Genomic DNA, 13,709 nt, shown 5'->3' with positions numbered 1-13,709 from the left:
TGACGAAGTGCATTCGGTCAAAACTTATTCATAAAAATTTATAGGTCAGTCCAGAGTTGTAAACGGACCCGAAGTTTGAGCTCGAACCCGTAAGTATATGCCTGAAGCCCGACCCGAACCCGAATCGTTTTGGAAAAGCCCGTTTGGGCCCGAAAGTTTGATTGATACGCCTATAATAAAGAAGACATATGCAATGGACTATAGTAAACAATGACTTAAACAAGACGTTTGAAAGGCTGTTGGGCATTAGGATATACCCAGCACCTAGCTACTTAGCATAGCAAAATACTCTGCAATGGGCAACAGGGTTTTAAAACCATTTTTAAAGCAAAACAACCTTACCGGCCATGGGATCAGCGCCGGGTGATAGGACGAAGATTAGCGGAGTGCAACAGCTTGAATCACTGTACGACCCTGCGAGGTCAAAGGTCGGAGGTTCAATGAAGGCTCGGCCCATTTCGTCCACGATAAAATCCTGCACTGCTGGCACCACTTTGTCGGGTCGCAAACACCGCAACACCACCATGCGGTCAAGACCCGACAGGGTGTTCCATTTGTCCGGAAATCTATTAGAAATTATGCCATTTGGGTCAATGAAGACGAGGAAAAAATTTATAGCTGCTAGTGTAGTGTTCTAAGGCCCTAAGGATGAAATAAGCCGAAGTACTTTTATTGTTATAATCGTTATTTATGTATCAATAACATAGGTTCGACCTGGGCATAAAAAATACAAAGCCTAAGCCTTCTTTGTTCAGTAGGGAGCTAACTACTACTGTACTAATTATGTTAAAACCAAATTTCAACAGAAAAAAATATCACTGTGATACAAACTAATTTGGTTTATCACGTGTTTAATTTTCTAATATTTTTGAGCAGCCAGAGTTTTTCTGACCTAACGACAAGCTTGGTATTTTTACCATACTAACCTAAACGCAACTAGCGCAATCCTGCTTGACCGAGGATAAAGCAATTTAGTAATCCAAGTTTCTTACTTGTCAGTATGGGGGTTGGCAGAGTCATATACAGTTTTCCAGCTATTAGGGTTCGTCTTGAAGTGATCCATCAGCCCTTTGAGGTTTTTAAGGTTGGAAGCACGCACAATTTCCGACCACGACTTATCCTGGAACCACTCAGGAGCTGGATTGGGATGAGGATTATCAAGAGCCACTCCACCAGTTAGGAAGAAGCGCCACACTTCATCGTCTACTTTGCCTATTTGAAAAAGTTACAGTATTAATAGACCTTTTGACTGAAATAACGTGACAATTAGGCGAATGATGTCGTAGGTGATTTGGTGACATTTTTACATGCTTACTTGATTGTTTGCTAAAGCCTATGACAAGGCCATGACTGCAAAAAACTTAGATAAAAAAGTCCTGGTAGTGAAAAATTTTGTAGTGAAGTCACAAAAGACAATGGATTTATAATGATCTATTGCGTTAACAAAATAAAATCTCTTTGCATTTTATTTTCTGACGATAGCAAAAATGTCAAAACACTTGATAAAACGGAGTCGTTCGTGTGATATCGCCTAATTATCACAAACTTAGTGAACAAATCCTTATACAATGCTCTCCTGCTTAACCGTCTTAACATTAAATCAAAGTCGTGAGTAAAAAACCCACCCTTGCTGCTCTGGAGGGCAACAGTAAGAACGAATGAGAAAAGCAACTTATCCTTCTCGAAGAGTGAACGACACACGTTGTTATAAATACTTGCTGTGAAATGCTCGTTTAAGTTTTCGATTCGTTCTGCCAGATCATCAGACTTCCCACTGTTTTCAATCGACTGTGCAAAAGAAGTTTAGTCTTACTTGGTAAGGTAAATTGATTTTAGATTATGCCAATTGATTTGTAAAAAAATGATAGAAAATACTTTCCTTATCTACAAACCTCTTTGGCCTAGTTTGCCTCTAACTGTTTGAAATTTTATGGTGTTTAGAATAGGTTCGTTAAGAGCAACATCCGTTTACTAATTTTGTATCAAACTTATACAATTCGAAGGTAGGACTTAAGTAACATGAAAGAAGCGAGCTGTAATTGTCCGCCTGTTGTGATTGCCCGCCTATATCTGCTTAATAGGTTATTGTATGTTATTACATGACATACCACTTGGTGAACAAAGTATGTAACAAACCAACCATCAGGTAGAGATTGATAAACCAAGCAAGTGAGTACTGATACATCGGTTCGATGTTTGCCAAATCACAAATGCAGAAGAACAAAACAGCTGAGTGGACTGACACCGGTTTGTATCCGTTCCTTGTCTCATCGATCTGACGTTCAGTCTAAAGCAAAACAAAGACAAAGTTGCAAAGGTTTGATTGTACAATTTAAAATTCTGTGAAGTGGTAATTTTTATACATTCGTCCCTACTAACCTCCGAAGCAATTTCCTGTTTGGCAGAGATTTCCTCTGAAAGAGTCTTGGACGATGAGAGGATCTGAATTGCTGTTTCATCTTCTAGGATGTTGCCTTCTGACGAGGATAGTACCTAAATCATTTGTCGCCAATAAATATCAAAACTAAATCCATTGGTCAGGCCATATTCACTTATTTGTCCTTTAACACAAGTAAAACGTGTCAAGTTGTGGGATTGGAAAAAATACCTTCAGGATTTTATCCTCGATGGTTTTCAACTGCCTTTTGTTTTCTGCTCCCTCTAAGATCAGTTCGTTCTTCTTCTGCTCAAGCTCAGGTTTTTCTTTGGCTGCGACGATACCGAGAAGCTGATCTTGTAATCCCAAGGGAGTGATCATAAAGTTCACCAGACAGACCTGTGAGGAAAAAACGACAAACCTTTAAACCACACCAGTATATGTGTAAGCAACTATAACAAAATCGTTCTAAAAATGTAGGCTTTGGCTGTGCACAAATTGGATAAAATATCTTATCATCTGTTGTAACAACCAGTACGCCAAACAAATTTGATCCACCATTGTTTTTGTACTCAGAATTTAAAGGACACACAATAGAAAGATATTTAGCCTATTCGTATGGCATTATATACCAATAAAAAATACATTTGGGTAGCAATTACCTTGACCGATATCTCAGGAAGATAGTGGGGATTTCTGAGACTGGTTGTCATATAGAAGCGGAAGTCACGCGAGTACTCAATGATGTTGTCACCGAGCTTGATATATTCGACTCCTTGCTGTTTGTAGGTCTGCTTAAGAAGAACCGTCTCCAGGATAGCATCCAATTCCTCACCTACAACCAGAAAGAATAACATTAAGTCTTCATAAGGTAATTTTTTACCGTCTCTGTAAATTAACCATAAACAAATGTTTACTTAGGCACACTTTCCACGGCTCTGAAAACAATAAACAGGCAATACAACTAACATATTTAAATAAAACTTGATGATTTAACAAACGCTTTGTCTTTTTTGTGGACATGATTTATCAACATTCCGACTTTTATTTAGTCTACAGATCATTTCTTAACACTGCGGCCGCCATACTTTACATGCAAACTTAAATATGCTTTTACTTACCTAAGTTCTCCAAGAGGACGGGGTAGCCAAATTGGATGGAATTCTCCAAAGATCGAATGTAGGTTGGATCGGAAAGTTTCAGGACAGCCAGTTTGTTTTCTTTCTCCATGTTCTTAATCCACTTGTTTGCTTGACCTTGTGGATCGATCATCAGTGGCCAACGTCGCGAATTGTTGACAACAATTCCTGATGAACAAAAGCAATGAAAATTATATTCATTGCGAAACAAGGCGAAGAAGAAAACTAAATGTTTCTGGTTTAATACGTTCGCAACAGGAAAATATCCCCCCAAATTTAATAGAGCTATAGCTACCCTAATGGACAACATATATTTTGTCAGTAGAAGGTGGTCTTCGCAAAAGGCGTTGGCATAAACTCTTCTTTATTGCAGCACTGTTTACAACATGTATATACCACTACTGTATGGGATATAGTTACTACAGATCAGGATAAGAAAGAATTTATATAATACACATTGGTATCCACTACTACATTAATATGTGACAAGATTATAATACAACATTACTAATTTCTGCTGCTACTACCCATACATAAAAATTTGAATTAAAGGCTTTTGAAAACTATTTGTGCCCCAACCCATTGTATGAAAAATGACATGTAAGCAATTAGTACACACCGTTGTCAATTGAAAATGAATCGACGGGCAAGCCGGCAATTGTCCAATCACGAATTTGCACTGGATTTGAATTAAAGGCTTTTGAAAACTATTTGTGCCCCAACCCATTGTATGAAAAATGACATGTAAGCAATTAGTACACACCGTTGTCAATTGAAAATGAATCGACGGGCAAGCCGGCAATTGTCCAATCACGAATTTGCACTGGATCGCCGAGTGTATTGGCAAGCTGGAAGTTCTGGGAGCAAGGAATTTCTTCAACCTTGAAGGCGTCCTGCCACTTTGTAACACAATCGTTACGGAAGTCGACAGTAAACGGACCAAGGTAGGCTACCGTTCCTGTGTTTTAAAGATAAATGTTAGCAGTGAGTCCAACAATGCCTTGACAAGAGATTTGAAAGTAGTTCAAATTCGGATGAATTCTTAACGATTTTTTTACGAAATACATTCGTTTTTACTGAAACTATTTTAAATTAGAAGAAAGGGCAATTTTCTATGGCAGCGTTTGCTCGCTAATGAGTTGCAACCAGTAAAGACATTTGCGATTTTTACGCCAATTTTTGACAAAAAAATACCAGTATAAAGAACTAATTTGATATATTTTTATTAATTTTTGATATATTATTAATTTTTTTGTTTTATTGTATTTTTTGACACTCAGGCGGCAGTCCGAGAACTGAAAATTGCCCTTTGTCGTTCACGGGATTCGAAGCCAGGATACTCCCGGGGACGAAACCCGATCAGGTTTTGTATATGGGTCAGGCGCGCCAGGCCATTCGGCCAAGTTCCCGCCCAATATCATTATTAATTTTTGATATATTTTTATGCTTAAATAATATAAAGCTGGTGCAACACAATAATCCTAGTTCTAAATGCTGCTGAAAAAGCTTTCAACATACCTGATGAAAGTAGGACATCTCCAGTCAAGTTAACCAATTGTATTCCCAATCTTTCTGCAGCTAACGTCCATCTGCAATCAACACAAACACATGTTAAATTATTGTCGCTGTTTAAAGTATTTACTGCTTCATCTAAACCCGGACCTGTCCTTCTCTCCCCCAAGTCCACTGATCAGCTTCTCAGCGCGGTCAAGTTTCTTCGAGCAAATGTCGATGTTTGTTTCCAATTCGATCTTCTTTTTGTTCATCTTGTCGAACTCCGCTTGCAATGCTTCAACTTTGTCCAGCACCTACAGCAGGAAATGGATTCGGAATTCAGTTAGATCCGTGATTCTTAACGTTTTATTATTGTTGCCCCAGGAAACAACCAGTGACTTTCATTTGCATTACAAGATTTACCAACTATGACGTCAGAAAAAGATGACGTCACCAAACCAAAAATTGCCAAACGTCAAATAACCCCGTTTGGGGTTAATGTATTATGTATATAGATCAATGTATATCACACCAAATACAGAAACAAAAACCAAATATATAAATCTGAACCAGGAATTGTCCATATCCAAAAGAATCGATTTGCATGTGTGGACACAACTTTGACTGACCTCTTTTAGTTCGGCCCTCTTAGCGTTCAGTTTCTTCATCTGGACTGCCAGTTCTGATTCAGCTGCAGCGAGTTTGATCTTCTTTGGAGCGACGACCTTCGCCACCCGCTCATACATTTCCATCGCACGGACCCACTTACACAGACCTACGTGAAACACATGTTTCAAAAATGTGTTCGTGCAATTTTTCAGGCATGCAATATCCTTCATACAAGGCTAGGATTCGACTTGACCTGAACAAGTGGTAAAAAGGTAAAATGCGAATTGTATTGCGACCAGTCTAGCATTTACCACCAGCTGTTAGGTTACTCTTTAGGTCAGTAATTCTCAGTCTTATACAAATCGCGCACCACCTGCCAACTTCTTCTATCGTCGCGTACCACCTAAACCCTGTTTAAATGAGTAAACCAAGAGATAGGCGTACTTTTCTTGACTAGGATAGCATATTTCCGAAACTAGCAAGGTTAACGATCCCAAAAGAATGACCATGGCATAAGTTTCGCCCAAAACCAGGTAGGACTTATCAGTTGGGGCAGTTGAGTTGCAATTCTTGATCTGACTTGAATTGAGTAAAAACGCACAGATACGTAAGCATACCTTCGCAAGCTGATGATACATTCTTGATGGTTGCCGGGTTAAACTCGGGATTTGGAATGTATTTGTCTCGAATCTTCTTTATAACCGGTCCCGATATATTGTCCTTGTCATAAGCTTTGAGAGAATCGAGAAATCTCATGTCGTTCATCATCTTTTTGCTCGGACCCCAATAATCCTCAATCATTTTGCCTGTCAGCAACATATAATACAATTTGAATCGTGTTTTATTTGTAAATTACACAAAATAGCGGTGTTTTTTATTATTTACGAATATAGTTTTTTTTCGAGCGCTACAATTGAAACCCAGCTCCGTCGAATTCCAGAGATTAAAACGCTTTCTGTACTTCTTCAATAAATCGTTAAAAAATGAACAAAATAAGGTTGTATTATTCATTGTAACAGATTTAAAAAAGTGTTCCTTCTGTTTTGCTTTCAGTAATCTTAATTTGCTAATCACAAACTTTAATACCTGATTTCCATTGCAAAAACAATTGTACCAATTCAGTGACCACACAATTCCGAAAAGATAATATTTTGAAAGCTTACCGGAACCAGACGGATCCGGTTTTCGTTCCGGTTTGATATTTTTCATCACACACACCGATTCAAGTACAACCTTGACAGCGCTTGGCGGGTTTTGCATGGATTTCACCACAGTAATATCTTGTGGCTTGAGAGTGTTAAGAGCGGCAATAGCAGACTCCAGAGCCGGCATAGCTTCAGCGAGATCAGCCGAACATTCGTCCTTGATCGCTTGAGCAACTGAGGCCGCCTCGTTTGCAACTTTTTCATCTGCAGCTACAACCTAAGATATACAGTGGGCTGTTTTGCTATCTAAACGGTTTTTCGGTCGTCAAAAAATTCATTAAATGATTTGAGAAATAGCAGGCAAGGCAAAACAATGAAATATTTTTACATTTTAAGAGAATCTAGGCTTGCGAGATCTAAAGGTTTTTTGTTGTTTGACGATAAGTACACGGGTTTTTACTTGTCTAGTTAATGAACGTATTACACAGTTTTATATAAAATTTAATAAAAGTACTCTTTTACAAACAAGCGTCTCAAACTAAAAAGGTATGTTTAACTTATAAAACATGAAGCACCGGTAAAAATGCGACACATCCAGGGGCGACGTAAACCGAACACAAACCTCTTTCTTTGCTTCAACCTCCACAGAATCGTGCTCAATTTTCACCATAATTTTATCGGTTTCTTCTGAAGTTTTGATTAATTCCGGTTGAAGACTGGTCAGTTCAGCTTGCATGACGGTCACCTACAAAAAAATTGATCAAGTTTCAAAGGGCCAAAAACCATAACATCTTTGCAAAGGTGCATCAACTTTTTATTACCTGTGAGCTCGCGAAGCTCAGTTTTTCAAGTCCATTCAAATACCGATCCTGTAACGTCTTAACCTCATCACGTTTCACACCGAGCAGAGACTTAAACGTCATAATCAACTCGAGGTATGACGTTGGTGTGACGTAGTTGCGGCGTCGCAGTGTGCCCCAGAAGCTCTCAGACAAATCGCGAACGCTATAAACGAAAGTGAAGTAGAGAAAATGTTTATGTACAAATCTCTTCGTAAAAAAATTATCTCTTAGCAGACTGCGTACCTCTCATGGAACATCTTGCACATCTTAACGCATCTCAGTCTCGTATCGTCCTCGACGTCCACATCCTCCAGGAACTTGTTTGCCACCATCTCCAATGCGTCCTCTGGCCAAGCCTATGAAGAAAACTACATGTTAGAAAATACAATCTGCGTGGCGACATAGCAGCAGTGACATGCTTTTGAGTAGGATTGGCCCGATAATACTGTTTCGGCACCGATACCCGATGCCACGAGCGGTTTCGGTACTCGTACGATACTTTGATGGTATCGAAACAATTACCGATACTTTTGAAAGCTTATTAAAGAAGTAGCAAAACATGTTAGATACGGAAACAAACGAGTATGTGTGCACGTTATAAAAAAACAACACCTAATTCGCTGTAGCGATTTTACACTAGATCACGTTTTTCTTGTTTTGCCCGGGCATGTTTTTTTACGAGCGACGAGGTAAGAACGGAGGAAATTTGATACAGCTTTTTTGTGAATGTATTTGAGTAACAGTAAAGGAAATGTCAGCCATGTTTATGTGTGCGACTAATCGCTTTTTTCCCTGTTACAAATCTAAAAAAATATATTTTTGGCTGGTACAGATAAACTATTAAGTATGGCTTAATATACAGTGTGTAATAATGTAAAGTGTAGACTGAGTCATTTTTGCCATGTGTGAAAGTGATTTGTCTAAGTGTATGTGTAACCATTGTGGTGCTAATGTGACCCTAGTGATAGTAGCTCACTATCATGGACCACATCAAATCTCCGTAAGAATCTTTAGTGTATGCACAGAGATTTAGGTATATGACAATGCAATTTTCAGACTGAAGGCTTTCTTGGTGTAGCATCACACTAGTTGATGATGAATTTGTAAAACAAAATGAAGTTATTGCTGCTATAGCTTTTCCTGACAGTCATACAAGAGAAGCCATTTCCAATGCCCTGAAAGATTTTTTTCTTTATTAAAAGAGGAAGGAAAAGTTTGTGCAATACTGAGAGATGGTGCCAGTAACATGGTGTCTGCTGCTAAGTAGAAGAACCTTGACTTGCATTTATACGTGTACATTCATAACATTTATTTTTTATTTAAAATTTTGGGATTGAAAGCTTCAGTTGCTAAGTACATGTATTAAACATATTTGTTTCAAAAGGTGTGGATTCACAAAGGTCTTGTAGGCCAAATTACACATACATGGCCACTTTCACCATTCCTCATTGGCTAGTGGAATTATTCCAATAAAAATGGTTATTGATAATATCACATGCTGGAATTCACTGGTGATGTTAGAGGTATGTTGGTTTTGTAACATGTAAATGTTGTGACCAAGTCTAAAAACTATTACAGTACTTCCAGTGTCAAAATATTCACTAGTTCCGCATGCATCTGAACTTGATCTGCCTTGTGACATAAGATTGGATGCTAATCGCTTGTGATTGGATGCTAATTTTCAAAACAATTGGAACTTTTGGACCATTTAAAACTGCAATATGTCAACAAGGCAGGGAAGATGAATATGCCTCTGAAATTGTACCAACAGTGATGGCTGTTTCAAAACAACTCTAAATGGTCAGCACATCAGGTATGATTGCTTTGTGATCGAAGCTAAGATCAACAATTGACCCTATGTTTTAGTATGTGTATTTGTTAACAGGACATTGAACGTAGAATCATGAGCTCTGATAAGCAGCTTACCATGATTACCTTTTGTGGACTCAAAGTGTGTTTTTACAATAGTTTGCAACTGAAATTGTTATTGTTTAGATTTAAGGATCGTCCTTGTAATGATTCCAAAAAAGAAATAGGCAAAATAATTCAACAAGCAATCAACAGAAGGGATCAAGCAATATTAACAAGGAGTGACATGAATATCGGTCATCTGTCTTCTTGATGAGAAACCCGTTCAACAGAAAGATAACCCTAATGTCCAAAAGTGCAACATCACTGGTTTGTGAAGCAGTTTAAATTTGACCACTCAGAGGCCAAGGATGGTAGAGTGAAATTGAAATGTACCTAAGGTCCCCCGTTACAGATGCTGAAGAAAATTTTGGATGCTAAATCAATTAAATTTTCCAGCATTGTTTAATTTGGCAAAGTGTTTTGTAAGCTTTTACGGAAAGAAGAGCTCGAAGAAATCTGCTCAACTGGTCGAATTGACGGCAAACGATCTCCTGGACGACAGAGAACAAATTTCTTATCCTGGATGCTCAGGGCAACGGGAAGAAATGCTTATAATCTCATTAGAGCTTTGAAGATGCGAGAGGAAGAAACTCTCTTGGCTGAAACCAAAGCTAAAATTTTAGCACGGCATCCTGATTGATTGATTTGTAAGCTTGTCATCAAGTACTGTTGCTTGTGGGCAATTGTTTTCTGTTGCTGGAAATATTTTGTCTCCTTTAAGAAATTGCTTGACAAAATGTTAACAAACTGATTGTCATCAAGCACAATGTGTAAAATAACTAAATGTACTTAAGACCCATATGTGTTCAAAGAATGTAATTTGGGACATTTACTGTAAAATATTAATTTAAACTAGTTTAGTTTTTGTGTACGCAATAACTTATTTTCATTTTAAGTATTACAGTGATAATGATGTAAACTATGATGGATTCTATTGCAAAATTATCAGGTATCGGATCGCATTACTTTGGTCCAAAATATAGGATACTGGTATCAGATATCGGGCCAACCCTACTCCCGAGCATTTACAATTACAACTATTGTAGTTTCAGCTAATCAAAATTATGTAAGTGCAATAAACTTCTCAACACAAAAGTCAAACCCACCTGGAACCAATCGATGGTGCAGCAGTTAATTAGTGAAGGAAACATACGGAGTCGGTTACGAAGAGAATCACCGATGGGACTCATAGCGAGGCACACATGCAAATTGCTTTTCACTCGTTCGATGAAGAAGTTGTACATTGCCATCGGGGTTGACTCGATTTTCTTGCCTTCCTGACGCGCGACAGCCTGTGGATTTTTTTCACAAGTATGTGGTTTTTACATTTTAATTACAGGTTACGAATTGGCCCGAGAAGCCCGGCCGAATTACAAGCTATGGATCCGCATGCTATTGTTTCCATTCTCTTTCTCAATTTGCGATACTCAAATTAAGCATTTAAGCGCAGTAGAGCTAATCCAACAACGTCCATCAAATGGAAAATTTAACTAAACTCTTTACTCCAGCTTGTCTAAGATTGTCATCTAATCACTAGGGATTAGCCGAAACGAGCCAGAACCCGATTATTCGGTACCGAGCATCGCTGTTTTTGATGCTCGACCGAGCAGTTGCACAAACTGAGCCGAGCATTAAAGTTACATAATTCATGCCCTGCTAACATACGAAACCAGTGTTCAAATGGGTATCCAAGAACAATACAGAGTGTTTTTATTTAATTGCACCAGATAGTGAAAAAAACGCTGGTGACGTTAGGGGCCTCGGAAAGCTACAGAACTAGCGTGGAATTGGGAATGTTTATGACGTCACGACCGAACATTAACTTGAGATGCTCGATGTTCGACCAAACAGAACATTTGCAGTTTTGGCCCACTCCTGCTAATCACCTGCATTTTTTCAATGAGTTCGGCCTTTTCATCGGCTGGGAAGATATTGGGAATGTCAGCTGTGTTGAGGATCATGTTGATGTCTTCCACAAACGCCTCCTCCTTGATCTGCTGATCACTGAAGAGGAAAACAGTCTGCGTCCCGTCTGCTCCTGCCTTTTTCATCATGTTCTTGATGTCGTCTCGCCAATCAGCGAATGCGTAAGTTCTGAAAAGAAAAAGAAAGGTTTGTTTGAAGAGCAAATCAGTGAGTCTTAAATCAGTCAACTGTTGCTAAAGGAGATTTGTTTTTTCACCCGATATGGCATAGTTGTTTGTTTGTCGTTTGTTTCATTTTTATCCACGGTGAACGGACAACGTATGAATGGGATATGTTCAGGTTAACAGGTTTCTCTGGACTGGAGCATTGCCCACAAACCTTGTGGGACCACTCGGTCTTCTTGACTATCATTTTTTTTTCAAAAAACTGACCTGACGCTAACGAAATGTAGCACTGTTTTACTACATTGAGTTGTACTCGACAATTTTGCCGGGCCAGAACATGGGCAAAACCGTAACCGCCAAGTGTTTAAAATTAAAAACGAGTCCAATTATGACGTCATTTATCTGCTGGCAAAGAATCACATGTCATAACCGAACTCGATGTCAGAAACCAGTCCCCAATTGGGCGGAAAAATCGCCACTCTGAAACTCAGTAACCAATTATTTTTGGTAAAACATTATTCTAGCCTCTGTATGTTTTTATGTTCTGCTACTTTTTGTTACCCAATCGAAACTTTCCTACCTGGTCAGTTCGATCTGATAAATGTCGTAGTCGGTCATGAACGCAGCCATGCGTGTCGCGCTCTTTCTCCCACTTCCTCCGATGCCGATGAGAAGCACGTGACCATTGTCTTGCTTGAGTACTCGCGAAACACGTGACACATGTTCGATGGCGAACTTGAACATGACGAGTGACATCGGGGCTTTGGAAATCTACAAATGGGTTAAATACAATTAGCCTAATCAAAGAGATACAAAGCAGTCTAATAAATTTTGTCCGTTACTACTGATTATGACTTTTTTTCTACACAAATATGCCCGTAAAACACAAGATTACTAGTCAATTTGCTTTATCCATCAGCTTTTCTTATACTTTTGTTCAACCGCTTGACAGCAAAATTACTTCGTAAAGGCAAAAAATAATTTGTGGCTTAGCCTACCTGGTTAAATTCGTCCAGGTAATGTTCCATTACTTGAGTCAGTTGCGAAAAGTCTTGAATTTCGTCGTAAATACGCGGATTCGCATCGGGATTGATAAAATCGCCGAAAAACAAATTACGCACATCGTCGTCCTGAAAAATCAAACCGAGTGAAGTGGTTGTGTTTCTTTGTGCCAATAAACGTAGCCTACCGAGGTTAGTAAAATAGTTGGATTTTCTCATTGTAACAAATTTTGCCCGACACCAAATAAAGAAGAATTGGTCTTGATCACACGTTTTGATACAGCTATGTATAGTTAGGCTACGTGTTATTAATCAAACACACACACAGCCAATATGAACCACTTGTTCTATGCTTGTGCCGTAGCATCGTTTTTTAACACGTTGCACAGCATAATGAATGGTGTTTTGGGAATTAAAATCAGACAAAATGATTTGGCAAAACAGAACGAATAAAATCACTTTTACAGAAAGCAGCAAAAGATACATTATAAATACGTAAAACCACGTGATTTCTTTTTACCTGTAGACTTTTCGACTTGAAAAGATGACTCAGAACTTTGTCCAGATTCTGTTTGAAGTAGTTCGAGCAACATTCTTTCACTATGTGGAAAAAAGTTTGGCGATCCTGGTCGTCTATCAAACGGTCGTAAAAAACTCTATAAAGGAAAAAAATGAGTTGGTACAACCTCGAGTGCAATCGAGTTCGAAATACTTTTAACTCGCCGAGTGTTTTTGAAAAAAATGAAATATCTGGATATACTAATTTTGTTCAGATATCCAAACGAGAAAGTTCGTGAAATCAAAGTCACTATATATCGTACATATTACAAAACAGCACAGAGCAGCACCGGTTACCTGTACACTTCGTGCACCCACAGACGGATGAATTTGTCTGATTCGGCAAGGTTGGTTGCAGGCACAAGAAGAACTCCGCGAATAACTCGGGCAAAATCACGAAGATTGAACACGTAATGTGACTTGGTAGGCGTGGGAAGAAAACTTTCCATTGCTCCTTTGTAGACACCCATTGTTGCTTGGACCATAATTTTCCCTGAAAAATACGGGCAGAATATAAGCAAGACGAAATTTTGATGGTTTTAA

General features: G+C 38.7%; 1 protein-coding gene and 1 long non-coding RNA gene across 3 annotated transcripts in view; one reads left to right on the top strand and one right to left on the bottom strand.

Annotated features, from left to right (window-relative positions):
* LOC145237324 (dynein axonemal heavy chain 3-like) overlaps window positions 1–13,709 on the bottom strand; it is a 43,896-nt gene that overhangs the window by 5,852 nt on the left and 24,335 nt on the right. Inside the window, exons 47-69 of the mRNA XM_080100131.1 lie at window positions 13,464–13,659; window positions 13,129–13,264; window positions 12,606–12,737; window positions 12,188–12,378; window positions 11,404–11,611; window positions 10,624–10,809; window positions 7,850–7,962; window positions 7,586–7,769; window positions 7,387–7,509; window positions 6,783–7,041; window positions 6,237–6,425; window positions 5,640–5,785; window positions 5,179–5,324; window positions 5,035–5,105; window positions 4,280–4,474; window positions 3,499–3,684; window positions 3,040–3,212; window positions 2,609–2,776; window positions 2,380–2,493; window positions 2,141–2,287; window positions 1,626–1,788; window positions 993–1,212; window positions 343–566 (exon numbers count right to left, since the gene is read on the bottom strand). Of these exons, the coding sequence (XP_079956257.1) occupies window positions 343–566; window positions 993–1,212; window positions 1,626–1,788; window positions 2,141–2,287; window positions 2,380–2,493; window positions 2,609–2,776; window positions 3,040–3,212; window positions 3,499–3,684; window positions 4,280–4,474; window positions 5,035–5,105; window positions 5,179–5,324; window positions 5,640–5,785; window positions 6,237–6,425; window positions 6,783–7,041; window positions 7,387–7,509; window positions 7,586–7,769; window positions 7,850–7,962; window positions 10,624–10,809; window positions 11,404–11,611; window positions 12,188–12,378; window positions 12,606–12,737; window positions 13,129–13,264; window positions 13,464–13,659 (3,870 nt within the window). The remainder of the gene's footprint in view (window positions 1–342; window positions 567–992; window positions 1,213–1,625; window positions 1,789–2,140; window positions 2,288–2,379; window positions 2,494–2,608; window positions 2,777–3,039; window positions 3,213–3,498; window positions 3,685–4,279; window positions 4,475–5,034; window positions 5,106–5,178; window positions 5,325–5,639; window positions 5,786–6,236; window positions 6,426–6,782; window positions 7,042–7,386; window positions 7,510–7,585; window positions 7,770–7,849; window positions 7,963–10,623; window positions 10,810–11,403; window positions 11,612–12,187; window positions 12,379–12,605; window positions 12,738–13,128; window positions 13,265–13,463; window positions 13,660–13,709) is intronic.
* Window positions 8,282–12,194, top strand: LOC145237325 (uncharacterized). 2 transcript variants are annotated; one of them, XR_013861980.1, is made up of 4 exons: window positions 8,282–9,129; window positions 9,185–9,419; window positions 9,602–11,604; window positions 11,791–12,194. It is a non-coding gene; the product is annotated as an uncharacterized LOC145237325 (long non-coding RNA). The 2 variants fall into 2 exon arrangements; XR_013861979.1 differs by lacking the exon at window positions 11,791–12,194 and having other exon boundaries at window positions 9,194–9,419; window positions 9,602–10,631.

The sequence above is a fragment of the Phallusia mammillata genome, chromosome 7 (assembly GCF_965637545.1).
Source record: "Phallusia mammillata chromosome 7, kaPhaMamm4.hap1.1, whole genome shotgun sequence".
NCBI classification, from domain to species: domain Eukaryota; kingdom Metazoa; phylum Chordata; class Ascidiacea; order Phlebobranchia; family Ascidiidae; genus Phallusia; species Phallusia mammillata.
Note: the sequence above shows the minus strand (reverse complement) of the source record. Positions and strands in the feature narration are given on the sequence as shown.